This window comes from Prionailurus viverrinus, chromosome D3, assembly GCF_022837055.1.
Source record: "Prionailurus viverrinus isolate Anna chromosome D3, UM_Priviv_1.0, whole genome shotgun sequence".
Taxonomy (NCBI): domain Eukaryota; kingdom Metazoa; phylum Chordata; class Mammalia; order Carnivora; family Felidae; genus Prionailurus; species Prionailurus viverrinus.
In genome coordinates, this window is record NC_062572.1 from 13,999,632 (window position 1) to 14,014,271 (window position 14,640).

General features: G+C 54.8%; 2 protein-coding genes and 2 long non-coding RNA genes across 5 annotated transcripts in view; 1 reads left to right on the forward strand and 3 right to left on the reverse strand.

The window, feature by feature from the left end:
• FBXW8 (F-box and WD repeat domain containing 8) overlaps positions 1-7,426 on the forward strand; it is a 119,795-nt gene extending 112,369 nt beyond the window's left edge. For both annotated transcript variants that reach the window (XM_047828811.1, XM_047828812.1), the window contains exons 9-11: positions 3,700-3,873; positions 6,164-6,271; positions 6,711-7,426. In XM_047828811.1, coding sequence (XP_047684767.1) covers positions 3,700-3,873; positions 6,164-6,271; positions 6,711-6,855 — 427 coding nt within the window. In that variant the 3' untranslated portion in view covers positions 6,856-7,426. The remainder of the gene's footprint in view (positions 1-3,699; positions 3,874-6,163; positions 6,272-6,710) is intronic.
• LOC125149668 (uncharacterized) lies at positions 727-6,745 on the reverse strand. The gene is made up of 3 exons (XR_007146001.1): positions 6,609-6,745; positions 3,278-3,359; positions 727-2,331 (listed from the first exon to the last, which is right to left on the reverse strand). It is a non-coding gene; the product is annotated as an uncharacterized LOC125149668 (long non-coding RNA).
• Positions 7,399-11,712, reverse strand: LOC125149669 (uncharacterized). The gene is made up of 3 exons (XR_007146002.1): positions 10,672-11,712; positions 9,481-9,629; positions 7,399-7,457 (listed from the first exon to the last, which is right to left on the reverse strand). It is a non-coding gene; the product is annotated as an uncharacterized LOC125149669 (long non-coding RNA).
• A 2,579-nt stretch (positions 11,713-14,291) lies between these two features.
• The window catches only part of TESC (tescalcin), a 52,600-nt gene continuing 52,251 nt past the window's right edge, over positions 14,292-14,640 (reverse strand). The window contains exon 8 of the mRNA XM_047828813.1: positions 14,292-14,563. Coding sequence (XP_047684769.1) covers positions 14,486-14,563 — 78 coding nt within the window. The 3' untranslated portion in view covers positions 14,292-14,485. The remainder of the gene's footprint in view (positions 14,564-14,640) is intronic.

Here is a 14,640-nt window from a genome sequence, read left to right on the forward strand (position 1 = left end):
TGAGTGAGAGCAGAGAGAGAAGAAAAGACAAAGAGTCCCAAGCCGGCTCTGTGCTTTCAGCCCAGGGGTTTGAGCCCCACGAACCATGAGGTCATGACCTGAGCCGAACCCAAGAGTCGGATGCTTACCTGAGCCACCCAGGCACCCCTCGTTTATAGAACTGTGACTTTTGTGTGTGTGTGTGTGTGTAAAGCATGAATCTATCCCCACCCCCTTTGGGTGGGCCCAAGTCTTAACCTTCTTGCCGCTGTGTTTTGGGAAGCTCCAACCCTACCCGTAGTTCCTGAGGTTGGCACCTGGCAACAGACTCACCCCACCCCACATGCATGCCGGCAACTGAGACACCGAGCAGTGCATTTTCAGGGGTGTAATTTATCTGGGAGTATTAAGTGACTTTCAGTGGGAGGGTCAGGAAATTGTCTAAAACAGAAACCCCATCTTCTAAAAACCGTGCTAATGGCCTTGTGTGGCCATGTGTATTTGTATGTGTATATTAGGTACAGCCTAGATAAAATTCCTAGCAGCGAAACTGCTGGGTCAGAAACGAAGTATATTGTTGCTGGATATTGCCAGAACACTCCCCGAAGAGGGGTGTGTGCAAGTGTGTGTCTATCCAGGTCTCTCCAGCGTGGAGGGTCTCACGGGGTGGATTACCAAACTTGATCTCTGCTGGGTAGACAGGTAACCGGTGGTATCGAACTGTAGTTCTAGTTCTTAATTTCTCTCATTACCAGTGAGCACATCTCACACATGTTTAAAAGCCATTAGTAATTTCGTGTTTTTTCTTAGCTTTTATTTTAATTTCAGGTTGCCCATCTTTACTTTCAATTTGAAGGAATTTTTTTTTTTACAAGAAATTAGCCATTCCTCTCTGATGCATACATTTTCCCCAGTTTATCATTTGCCTCAACTTTGATTTTTCCCCCCTCCGTGGGAAAAATTTCAATACTTTTATCAATATTTTTGACTTCTGGGTTTAGGTGTTTAGAAGGGCCTTCCCTATTCTGAATATTCTTGGCCGTTAATTATGTTGAACTCTTTGAGCCACCTGTAATTTATTTTGATGCAGTGTATATGGTAGAGATCCAAGTTGAGAGAGTTAATTGCTCTCTTAAGTGGGATCTTTGATTACATTTTTAAAACCAGTGGTTGGTTTTAAGACAGCTATTGATTTTGACGTATTAATTTCATTTGATTCTGAGTTATTACTGAATTATCTTTGGCTGTCATCTCTAATTTGTCCCCTTCTCATTTTGTCTTTTATCTAATCGTGTCTGGGTTTTTTTTTTAAATGTTTGAGAGGGTGCAAGCCGGGGAGGGGGATGGAGGGTCCCAGCGGGCTCCGCACTTGACAGCAGAGAGCCTGACGCGGGGCTCAAATTCACGAACCTTGGGATCGTGACCTGAGCCACCCAGGTGCCCCTAATTGTGTCTGTTATTAAACACTGTGAAGTATTGGTAAAAACGGATCATCGTTTTTTAAAGCCTTCGGTAGAAGGAAGTGTTCTGTCTCCTCGAATTTCTTTTCAGCGTTTGTGGAAACGACCGTGTGGCTTTCCCCATTCGTTGTAGTCACGTGGTGAACTGCAGTAGATTCCTCGACAGGTTCTGCTTGTGGGCAGCACATGGCTCTGGACCCTGCTGTACTGTCTTGAGGTCTGGCATTGACCCAGACCCAGCGCCGCCTCTCACACTGGGCCGATCGGCAGGGTCTGGGTGATGACAGGATGCCGGCCTCACATCAAGCTCGGGGAAGCGGTTTGCTCCTTCTTGTGCTGGGGAGCCAGGTGCGCGGCCTCCAGGGTGTGCCTGTGTCGCTCGCTTGTTCCAGGGACCGTTGGCTCCCTTGAGAGCTTTCCCCATCTGCTCATTGTTACTTTTTCTATCCTCGGGGGTCAGTTTGGGTAATTCCCAGGAGATTGAAGAAAATCGGCTCAAACCTGAGTACATAGTGACTGAAGAAACCATTATTTAAAAAAAAAAAAAAAATCTCCAAAAAAAATTAGGTCCATGTAGGTTTTTCCTGTCCAGGCAAGTTTTATCAGACACTTACTAAACTGTCTCCATCATTATAAAGCTTTTCCTGCTGCAGTCCACCTCTCATTCGTAGCACATACTGAGTTGGAGGTACTTGGTGATCCATTCGGAGCCCTTCTTGCTCCTAGGTGGGTTCTTCCCACATGCAGTCTGTGACTTCGCAAAGCCATCTTCTCGAGCCACGCTGGAGTGTTTCATGCATCCCTCTGTGTGCTCCCCTCACAGTCCTTCCAGTATTTTGCCACGTCCCTTTCTTTTCGAGAGATCCACAGGTAGCAGATTTGGGGTCCTTTTCTGTTAAAAAAAAAATCTTAATTAAGCCTTCGAACTCGGTAGGTCCACGAGGTATAGAAGTTTTGGTTCAAACTAATGTTCCTCAGAACTCTGCATACCATTGATCTGGTGCACATGCTCATAACTGGGAGTGGAGGACCCAGCGGGTTTCAGACCCTCTCTGCGCACCACTTGTCTAGACCACACTTACCATGCTAGCATTAGCTGGGACTGGCCTCCTGCTAGACACTGGGTCTTTTACTTTTTGACTTGTAGCAGCGAGGCTGTTAAGTTCACCTGTACTGAAATTTTGCCCCTTTTAATTTTTGCTCTGTGGCTTTTATTTCAGGAACCGTGTTGGTGTTTTGCCACATAAGGGATCTGTCTCATTTATCCATGTGTGGAAATGCAGCATATACTTAAACAGTCATTTAACATTTTTTAAAATTTATTTTTGAGAGAGAGGCAGAACACTAGCAGGGTAAGAGCACAGAGAGGGAGACACAGAATCCAAAGCAGGCTCCAGGCCTGAGCTGTCAGCATAGAGCCCACACCAGGCTTGAACCCAGGAACCGTGAGATCATGACCTGAGCCAAAATCAGGAGTCGGACGCTTAACCGACTGAGCCACCCAGGCACCCCAAGCAGAGTCATTTTTAAAGAGGTTCTTAAATTCACATTATTACAAGGCAAGTAATTATTGTGGGACTTCAGATGAGTGGCAGCCAAGTGTCCACATATTCTTATCGTGATTTTATTATGCTTCGTCAACTACAGACACATCGCTTTCCAAATTTCGACAAGAGGGTGATAACATTTAAAAGTCAAGTTAAATTCAACCCCAGAAAAGTGTCATTTTCCCAACCGGGTAAGGGTTTGGGTTACAGACGAGCGTGGCCGGTTTACCTCCTGCCCTTAACAGAATTTGGTGGTACCAGCAAAACTCCTGGGCTGGGCAGTAGACTTACCACTGGGTCAGCCTCCTCGGTCCGGTGTGGTCAGAGTTGAGCTTTCCTGTGTGTGGACTCCCGCTCAGGGCAGGTGTCTTCCCTGTTGAGCAGAGAAAGCATGTGTGACGGGTCAGCTGATATAGTTGTCTTGAGTCTATCTTGTTCCGGGGGCTTCTAAATCATTCTGATTAGACAGTTGTGGGTACTGTAAACTCGTTCATTTCTGTCGCACCCTCGCATCCTATGACCATGTACTAATAAGGAGGTAAAAGTTCTATATCAGTATGAAGATGTTGGCGCACAACGGTTTTTTGTTTTTTTTTTAATGTTCTGGCACAAGATTGTTGGGCATCGACCAGCACAACCAAGGATGAACCTGTCATTTCGGGCCTTAACACGAATCCCATTTCTCTTCTCTGTGCTTCTCTCGGGCCTTCCAGGGTGAGGATCCATGACTTCCGCACTGACAAAATCGCCCTGTCGCTCTCCGCCCACCAACTGGGCGTCTCTGCAGTGCAGATGGACGACTGGAAAATCGTCAGTGGAGGCGAAGAAGGCCTGGTCTCGGTGTGGGACTATCGGATGAACCAGAAGCTGTGGGAGGTGCATTCCAGGTAACTGAACGGAACAGGAGCCGTAGGGGTAGCAGGCCGCCTCTGAGCCAGTTCCTTGTGTCACCACACCGTCCTCAGCGTAACCGAGGAGCTGGCTGGGGTAAGTTCCTCTCTCCATTTCTCAGGCGAGGAACCTGAGACCCAGAGACGGCGCTGGTCACTGGAGAGGTGGTTCTACTCACGCCGTTAAAGCTGCCGTGACTTACACCCAGCCAGGGTAGGCAAGGCCTGCTGGGAGTCCCCAACCGCATCCTCCACTCTGGAGTCCCAACATGCGGGACCTTGATTGTCCATTTCTTGGACTTGCTTTCCACTGTTTAGAAGGGCCCTAGGACTGCAAGTAGTCAGGCTTCAGCTAAGGAGGGAGCAGTGTGGCCTTTCATTATCCCAAGTGTAGGTGGGGGGCCTCACGGATGTAGGCAGATAACGTTAAGGATGCCTAACAGGTAGAGGCAGCCGTGCCTGGAGCTGACTTGAGGCCGTCCCCCTCTTGCCTGGGGAAGGGGCTCTCCCTCCCCCCTTACCCTGCCACAGCCACCTGGCCCTATATGCCACCAGTTGGGGGGCAGGGAAAGACGAGGGCCTTCTTCCCAGCTGGCCCAGCACCACTGTGAAGGCACATTCTGCGACGTGGACTGGGAGAAGAAGAGGAAGAAACACACAGACGCCGAGCCCACAAATAGAAATTTCAAGTCCCAGTAAGAGAAGGCAGTACAGTCCAGGCCCAGTACCAGCGGTGGCAAGGTTAAAACAGGAATTGGCTGCTTCTTAAAAGACAGGGGTGGCTAGTGCTTGCTCCCTCTGGCAGCTTCTATCAGACTACACCGTCTGGCTCTGTCCAGCCCTGTCTTAGCAAACAGGTGCAAAAGCCCTTTTCCTGCTTTCTGTGGTGATACGAAGAGTTGCCACCAGGTGGTGCCGAAAGGCCACTAACCGTCCTCCATGGTGGCACCTCAGGAGGAGGAAGCCCTTTTAGTGCTTGGACGAGCCGGCTCAGCCTCTCCTACTAGCACAGCTCACTGCAGCTGGGGCCCTGGGGCGCTGCCACCCTCCCGTCCCGCTTTCCAGCAGCAGCGCCGCCTGTTCACTAGGGCTGGACTCCAGCAAAATCTCGGTTTCTCTCCTGGAAGAGCTGTGTTCCCTTTGACGTATCATTCAAGCGAAGCCACAGTGAGGTCGTCCTCGCTGCCAGTTAGTGGCTTGGGCCACCTGGCAAGGTCCCCATGTCCACCAGTGAAGGGCTGGGCCCCACTCTTGAGTGTCCTACCTGGAGCTCGTGTGCTCACCAGGTCCTCGCCTGCCTTGCGTGCAGCCCGTCTGGGTCCTCTCGAGCCTCTGGTCCGGCCCCGCGGTACAGCAGAGCCTCTCCCTCCACACTCAGCCCGCTCTCCCTTGGCCCCACCTCGCCGGGCCCCTAGTGAAGTCTCCCAGACATGCTTACTGCTGGTTGGTGCCCCGAATCCTGGACTGGCGGGGCCAGGTTCAGATTCCCCCGGACTTTCGATACCGAGAAGAGAATGCTCTGTTCCGGCCAAGAAGCCAGCCCCTGCTGGGCCTGCACAGAGTTTCCCTCATCTCTGCCTTTCTGCAAGGGCCTGGCTGATGGGCTCAGTGCTGAAGCCTGTGTCCCATCCTTGGGGCTTGTGACATCTTTCATGCTCTAGAAACCTTGGTTTCATTTTGGGGGAATGCACTCTTACATTCTTAGCTAGTTAGGAAACCTCTGATAGCAGGTTCCCGATCGCATTGGACATCCTTTACATCCTGTGGCTCCTGGCTTGGAGCTGTGACCAAGGCACTGGATAGAAGTGTTTAGAATGAACAAAAGCCTTTACTCCATCCATCGGTTTCAAGCTACTGTTGCTAAATTTTGCAGCACAAGAGCACAGAGTCCAACTATCAGTTGTAGCCCTCTCAAACATAGGAGGAGGGGGCCTTTGATGGATCAGCCCCACACCCTGCAGAGGGGGAGCCTGGCGAACCTGTCCAGGGCCGGCCAGCCAGAAATGGGGCTGTTCTCTACCACGTGCTAAAATCCTTCACGTCAAAACATACCAAGTTGGGTGGCCCGCCAGGAGACATAGGGGGCACCCGGACTTGTTAACAGCAGTGCCCAGAGTACAGAACCAAGGCAAGCCTCTGCCCCTGTTGGGGGCCCGGGTTCCTCGAACCCTGTTCATGAGAAGCTTGGTAGAGGGTTCTAGAGCCCCTGTACTCTAAACTTCCGAACGTAGAGGGGGCCCAGTTTGGGGGGGCTTCCCTTTACCAGGCGCTCTCCGTTGTGTTCCAGGCACCCCGTCCGCCACCTGTCCTTCAACAGCCACAGCCTCATCACGGCCAACGTGCCCTACGAGAGGGTGGTGCGCAACACTGACCTGGACTTCACGGCCCACAGGAGGTCAGTGCGTGGGGCTGGCTTTGTCGGGGCTCAGAACACAGCATCTTGGCTTGACTGTGTTACTAGGACCCCTGGGCCACCTCGTCCCCGTCAGGGTCACCTCGTACCCCATCAGGTACGGCCATTGTTTCCACAGAAGCTGCGAACTTACGCGGCCGCGCAGCAAAGTGTGTGTGCATGGCGATGCTCCCGCCGTGGTTACGCTCCCGGTGACGGTGGCAAAGCCCCCTCCTCCTGCTCCATCTGCTGGGGGACTCCATTCCCAACCCGGGAGAGACCCCCGTGCAGGTGGCTCGGGTGACTGCTGGCCTCCCCTCCGTCAGACGCGGCGGCTCACCTGTCTCCAGTCCCGGGACTGCGTGTCCGCCATGCTGTCGGCCCGAAGGACGGGAGCGTTCACGGGGACCGTCCCGACGCATGCTGTCTGTGCTTCCTCTAGGCACCGCGGGCTGATCCACGCCTACGAGTTCGCGGTGGACCGGCTGGCCTTGCAGAGCACGCTGCCCGTCTGCCGTTCGTCCGCGGACCCCACGGCCGGCCACGGCTATGCCCTCGCGCTCGCCTTCCCCCAGGACCGGAGTTAGGCGCGAGCCTCCCTGCGGAGTGGGAAGAACCATGCCTGCCGGATTTGGAAACTGCCGGGGGAAGAACACGACCCCCGGGTGCACTCGTCTGACCCCTACTTGCCTCGGCTGCCTTTGCCTTCCTCCGCTGCCTGTTCGTTTTTCTGTAGCTGCCTGTGGAAAGCGGGAGCCTGTCACGGCTTGTCTCGTCTGTTTTCTGGGTGCTCTGGTCCTCTTCTGGGGCTTTCTTACCACTCACACTGCACCTCCTCCCCCCACCCCTCCACGTCCACCCTGACCCCATCCGGGCCCCTCTGTCCGGATACCGTGTGGACCTCCCCCCACGTCTTTACAGTCCAGGGCCCTGCTCACCTGCTGCCGCCATCGTTCCGGTCTTCAAGCCCTTTCTCCAGGGGCAGGGGGAGGGGAGGTGCCTGAGCTGACACGGCCCCACCTCCCCTGGACCCGAGAGCACATACTCACTCGGGCTGGTCTGTGATGCCACCACCCGGTGTAGACTTGGGATCACAGGCCTGTTTCCTCCTAGTTCTTAACCATGATTCATAATTATATATTTATACAATTGCATTAAGGACTCTGTGGTCTGCTCTTTTGTCCACAACCTGTGATACAAAGTAGATTATTTTCTACATGTGCGTTGCATAAACAGCCATCCTCCACGCAGGATGGAAGAGGAAGAGCTGGCGGAGAAACCGCTACCCTAAACCACGGCGCTACAGCAGGGCAACACCTGGGGGGGGGGCACGAGTATGATAAACAGCCTCCATTTCCGAGGGAGGGGGAGGCCGAGCGGTCACCTTACAAAGGATGGAGACTGTGCAGCAGCAACCGCCCGATGTCCCTTCAAAACAGCAAAGCAGAAACTGAGAGGACCATGAAGGGAAAGTCCATTCCCAGAGCGAGTGATAAGGACTCCGAGGATTTACTTGGCGGAATTTACAAGCATGATCCAATACGCGTATGTAGTTTGGGGCCTCTTTAAATACCCGTAGACCATGCACGGCACCTGAGTCCGTGTGAGGACCACAAAGGATGATCCCATCCAGGCCAAATTCCATGACCCCTGATGCAGTAAAATTAGATAAGGTGAAATACGTCCACCTGGAAATTCCAAATACTCCAGAATTGGTTTAAAGAAAAATGGAAATATGAACTCCCTAGACCAGGGTGACCATGACTGCACTGAACATCAAAACCCCCAAGGCGAGGGCAGGGTGGACAGAAGCTGTGGCTTGAGTAGAAAACACAACAGGCCAAGATAAATGAATAGCTGTCACCTCAGAGACCTCAAAGGAGGGTGTTAAGCAAAGATTAAAAAACACATTGATGGGACAGAAAGCCAATAAATAGTAAAGTTTATCACAATGCCGGAAACCCCACACTTGTACCCTTTTACACTGGACCAGCTTTTTTGAAAAGCCAAAATATACAAGTCTTGATTTAAAAAAAAAAAAGGCACAAGGGGCTTTTCAGGGCGACAACCTGCCCACGCTGACCCAAGAGAAAGGGACGCTTTCCTACCGTACCCGGGAGAAAATTGAGACACGTGTGCCATGACAGAGAGTCCCGGCCCTTCTGAGTTGTGAAAGTTTCAGTTTTTTCAGATGAATTCGGTCCACGTTAAAAACCGACGTGCAGGCGCTCCTGGGTGGCGCAGTCGGTTAGGCGTCCGACTTCAGCCAGGTCACGATCTCGCGGTCCGTGAGTTCGAGCCCCGCGTCAGGCTCTGGGCTGATGGCTCGGAGCCTGGAGCCTGTTTCCGATTCTGTGTCTCCCTCTCTCTCTGCCCCTCCCCCGTTCATGCTCTGTCTCTCTCTGTCCCAAAAATAAATAAAAAACGTTGAAAAAAAAAAATTAAAAAAAAAAAAAAAACCGACGTGCAGCTAGATAGGACGGGGGAACCGGGAAAAGCCCCGGCTGGGAATCCTCACTCAACCCGCAGGGTGACGCTGGCTTTCAGACCGCCTTCCTGGGCAGGAGCTTCATCAGGACCGCCTTCTGCTTCCTTTCAACCAAATTACTTCATAAATGAAGCCGGTCTGCAGTTAGCAGATGAAGGATTTTATTTACTCCTCATGTCATGTGCTGCTCTGACCCCCTAGTGACCTCGCTTTATACGGTTTTCATCTTTCATAGCCTTAATGTAACTGGACCACTGGGTAAGAGACCTTTTTCTTCTAAGAAGCAGGCCCTTCCAATCCGATTTTCACCTCTCATTTTGCAGACGCAGTCACCCTTCCTGGCTCCGCAGCCGTGAAAGGTAGTTGAAGAGTTGCAAAGAAGTCAGACCCAGAAAAATATACCGAAACTAAAAATGGTTCCAAACTCTTGTCATTCGCGGCCAAAAGCTGGTCCGGCGTAAAATGGCACCACCACAGGGGTTTTCTTACCTCCCCAGCCCGTTTATAACCTCTCCCCTTATGGAGAAGTGCCTGTTTTTTGCGGAGGAGGGTTTATCAGATCCAGACTCTGATCCCCAGGCACGGTAACCTGTGTTTGCTGCTACAAACTTTACATCCTGAAACGTGGGGAAGGGACCGAATTCCTCCATAAATTCACATTTACCCGGTGACTTAAAACGCCTTGGCCCGTATCCCCCCACCCCTTCTGCTCTGCCCACCTTACCTGGATCCCTGTTGGCTCTTTTGAGGAAGCTTCTTTGCAGGTTCTGAGTTCGCAGGTGGATCATCTCCTTTCCTTCCTCCGTAGCTCTTCTCCTCCTCAGACTCTACCCCCTCCGGCTCCCCCGAAGACACAAGCAGCTCCTGTACCACCTGGGGAGCCAGAGGGCCCCACACCAGGGCTCTTGTGTCCTAGAACATCACCTGCCTTTTGCTTTCTACTTTTATCAACTGTCTGTCCCAATATTAAATTTTTGAAATTTGTTTCTTGCTCAAATGACCTGGCAAGGCCCCCGGCCAGCCGACCGTGGCACCTGCTCTCCCCGACCCCCGGCGTGCTCCACCAGCAGGGCAGCCTGGTGTCGCAGGCCACAGGGGAGCGCGACCACCACTCACAGGGGTTCCCAGGCCAGGATCCAAGAAACCCACAAGATGAGGTGTGAAACCGGACACAAGCGTTAGGCAGGTTGGCTTTCGTCAGGTCGTGTAAGGGGACTGCCGAGAATCACTTCTCGGCCACTGGATTGCGCCTTTTGAGCCAAGCTGCCATTGCGCAGCCAGTGATTTGTGTTTAAAAGCTACCCCGGGGGTGGCATCATCACCCCCAGGAGGCACAACGCTCTCCCTGGCTGATGACTTCCCCAAGATGGGGATTTGGGTCTGTTGTGAAGGGAACATGTGATGGGGCGGCTCAGTCAGTTGGGCGTCCAACTTCAGCTCGGGTCAAATCTCGCCGTTTGTGGGTTCGAGCCCCGTGTCGGGCTCCGTGCTGATGGCTCAGAGCCTGGAGCTGCTTCGGATCCTGTGTCTCCCTCCCTCTCTCTGCCCCTCCCCTACTCGAGCATAAACAACAAATTTTGTTTTTAAACTAGAGGCCCGGCATGTAGGGGATGGCATGCCGCTCTGCGTTTGAATGACAAGCACCAGCTTACTGCAGACAGACTCTGCTCACTGAGGAGGCGAAGTGGCTTCCCCTCATGAGGGCACAGCCTTCTCCTTAGAACCTCCTGGTGGCTTGCCATTACCGGCAGGTCCGTGACCACGGGCTAGACAGGTGCTGTCTCGCCCCCCGACTCGGGGCCTCTGCTTTGAGCAGCCACTGCAGCGGCCAGGAGCTTATGATGCCAGCTGGGCCGTGGCGCCGTGAGCCACGCAGACCTGCCCGCCTCGCCCTCGAGCCAGGCCAGACGGTTACCTGGCTGCTGCGGCGGGCCCTGCTGGTGGCGGTCTGGACAGGGCCGCCTCCGATGTGCGGTGGCAGGTTCCCTCTCGCTGGGCTGCAGCGGCCCCGGGCAGGGCAGGCGTTCGGCCTCCGACCTTCGCCGTGGGTTTCCAGCCGCAGGTTTGCACACCGGCTCAGCGCCAGGGCCCGCTTCTTCCCTAGGAAGGGCGGGAACGCTCCCAGCTCCCCGCAGCCTCAAGAGCTGAGCCTGTCACATCTTCCCTTCCCGTGCCCACTGGCAGGATGGTCCCTGTCCCTCGAAGACCGAGGGGACCGACGCCGCTGCTCAACATATCCCTCACCCTGACTGCTGCTCGGGGCTCTGGGGCTGAACGTGGAGCCTGGTCCCTTGCTGACTTGGTTGGATTAGAAGGCTCGGCAGCCACCACGGGCCAAGTTCATCCACCGCCGAACACCCCGCTGGCACTTGCCTCCTGATTCCGGAAAGGCCCAGAGACAAAGGCAGAGCTGACAGAAACCCCGGCTCCCCCCTCTCCAAGGCCTTCCCAAGGTCACCGTGTGGGAGGACAGCTTGCAAAGCAGGTGTTTGCAAAAACCCTCGCCAAGGCAACTTGTATTTTTAACTCTGTCAGCCCACGGAAGTCACTGCCGGTCCCGGTGCTGCGGTTCAGCCTCAGCAGGCAGGTGGGGGCAGGCTCGGGTGCATGTGTGACCTGCCTCCCCTGAGCAGAGCACAGAAAGAACTTTCCAGTCCCTCGGACAAGAAGGTAATGGAGTTGTTTTGCGCAAGTCCAGCAAGGTGGTGCTTGGCCAAATTTGGAAGTGGTTGTGATCTTGTGCTATTCCCTGGTCTGTGATGCACGGTCAACGTGGCTGCCGGATGTTTCCCCCGAGCTTCTCCTATTAGATTTCCATTACGCAGCCCTTTTGTGAAGCTACCAGACTCCTGCGTTTGTGTCAAATTGGATTCTCTGAACATCCAAAAGCTGAGTTCTGGTAACTTCTCCCCTTGGTGACACGGCAGCATGAGACTAGATCCGGCTTTCAACCCGACTGCGGGCAGATGGGTGAAGAACAGAAGGGGGCCCTCACCCTGCTGGGTCTCCACCCACCTCCTGCGGCCTTCAAAGCACGACCTCACTTCCTCCAAATATTTGCCTTAGCACTGATTTCTGCCTATTTCCTTTTAGTCACTGGTGTAATTCTTGATAGAAGACAGGCTGTTGAACAAGCATCTCTGTTGATTCGACCACTTGCCTCTTTTAGAACCAATTTCCAAACAAACACACCACTTGCTTCTGACGAGGCGCCCGATCCAGGGACCCAGGGACGTAGCCATACTTGCTCAGGGGCGATGCAGCCACAAAGCCCTTCCTGGGCACCCTCACCAGTCCAGCGGGTGACAGGAGGGAATGGGAGCCCCCGCCTGTGTCCTCTGCTAGACTGTGGGGAATTAACTGCCCTTTCTAGAAGCAGGTTTGCACCCACTGCTAGGAAACCCTGATCACTCCCCAAATGACCGAACGGGCACCCTGGGAGCCGGTGGGAGCCCCAGGTAAACTCTGCAGGCCGTGCTCTGGTGGAAATAAGCCTTAACCCTGCCAATTTTGTGACACCCTCAGTGACTGGGAACAAATTAGCTTTCTTTTGAGCAGCATGGACTGGGCTCATGGTGAATAAATCTCCTTTTAATTAGCTGTTTAGGTAAGCCGGGGCCCAAATCTTCAAAGACGTTAGGCTGGCCCTCAGCGGTCCGAACAGATGAAAACGTTTGATGTGTGCCCACAGTGGCCACCTCTCCCAAACTAAAACTCAGGGCACAGGGGCTGATGGGAAACGGTTTCTAACAACACTTCACATTAACGAACTGCCTTTGTTGAGAAGCACAAAATCGAAGCAAATTGGGGGAGCCCCAGAAAGTCCAGGCCGACGGTGGCCACGCCAGCCGTCCCACTGCTCAAAGGCACCGTGGGGGGCGGGGAAGGGGAGGGTGCGTGCCTCTGCGAGGCTGCAGGGGGTCACCGGGCCGAGATGCTTCTGAGATGCTTCCGGGAGAGTGCCAGATTCCAGCACACCAGGCCATGCCAGGGACTTGAGACCGTCTCCGAGGGCAGCCGGGAAAGCCAAGGACGTGAGCAAGACGGTCCCTAGGGGCAGCAGTGAGATGAGGCAGCTCACGTCCCACTCCTGCTCCAGGAAACACAGTTCAGGGTCCCACCAGGTGGCTGGTACCCTGAGGGCAGGAAGCCAGGCCTCTGCCTTCCCCGCAGACCTACCGCTTAGGAAATGTCAAATACTTGTTGACCAGGCGCTAGTCTAAACAGCCGAGCTCTGGAAGTGACTTCAGACCGCTCTCTACTTCCCCACGGCCGGGGCCATGTGGCCTCCCTGCCATCCACCGGGGCCCGGGAGGGAGAGAGGAGGCCCCGGCTCGCACCGCAGGCCAGCATCCCTCAGGCCCCGGGGCCCCAGGCGGCCCAGTTATGCCCTTACTGCCTCACCTCCAAGAGGCGTCTGCTCTCACCTCCAAGGTCCTAAGCGTCACCAGAAGGATGCGCGCGCTTCCCAAACCGCCACCGCCACGGTGTGCCAGCCTCGGGACTCCTGCCCTGCACACGGTGCTCCGTCCACACAGTCCCCCTCCACCCTGCCTCACTGCTCTGTTTCAACTTTTCACTTAAATGCCGACATTCAGCTCCTCCTCGGCAATATACCTGCTTACGTCTGCAGGAACAGCCCCGGAAAGATGTCAAAGAAACAGGCTGACCTGACTGCCTCGGGGAAGGGCAAGCCGGGGCCCGCCGGCACGGGAGAAGGGCCGTGTGCTGTGCCTTCCTGCGCCTTTTCAATTCTGAACCCCCATGCACAGGTGTTAGCTAAAACACGCTTAGTAACAAAGCTCCGGAAGTGCTTCCCAGAACTTTCTTGGAAGGCTGGAAAGGGACCTCCCAGTGAGTGTGGACGGCAGGAGCCACGCAAGGGGGCCCGGGACGCCGCCAGCGATGAGCGATCACAGCAATGGCCGTGCTGGCCCCACCGAGCACCAACCGGGAGCGTTCAGCCCGTGCCGGCCTCTGCTGACCCACCGGCCATAGCCACCAACCGGATGGACAACCTTCATCTCCCCGCCCCCAGCGCAGCTCACCCCTGAGTCAGAAGGTGACCTTGGAGCTGTGGGAGCCACTCACCGGGGACAGTCCCCTCCCCTGCTGCCGCCACCACCACTGGGGACTGCCACATGCCGGCCTGGGAGGGTGTGGACGCACCCAGCCCGACCTCGGCAGCCAGGCCCGGAGTCCAGTGCCCCGGGTACCGTCGGCGGGCTTGGGCACATCACCGCAGGTCCCCCTTATCTCCTCTGGCCTAGATGCTCGGTCACAATACCAAGGAAACCACACCGCCTGCGTCGCGGCCACCACGGCACGAGGAGCTGCCTCGTCTTACTAATTACCGCCCGGCACTCATGCAAAGGAGCAAACCTTGCACCCAAAATACACCAGAAAAGGTCTGGGGAAAAAACCCCAAAACTCCCCTTTTCCAACCCAGCCTTTGAAAATTAGCTGTCCTGTTCAGCCTCGTGCCACCAGGCGGCCAGGCCACCGAGTGGACGTGGGGAACAGACAGGAGCCATGTTCATTAACAAACCAACCGTCTTCTTTTTTATTAGAGATAAAAACAGAGTAGTCCCACATACCACACCCTCGGGAAAACAGGACGGCAGAGGGGGGCTATTTACAAGAGCTGCAGCAGGACACCGGTGGCCTCGGGCCCCGAGGGCGGCTGCGGACCCCGGTGCGGCTTCCGGGGGGGCGGGGATGCCTGCAGGTCAGTGGCAAAGGGCGATGGTTTCCATATTGAGGAAGCGGACGTGCATCTTGGTCTCGATGTCTATTCCCTGCCAGATCTGGAACGGACAGAGCAGCAGCACTGAGCGCGCGTCCCTGCCGCCACCGGCCCACGTCCCCGCCCACGTCCCCGCCC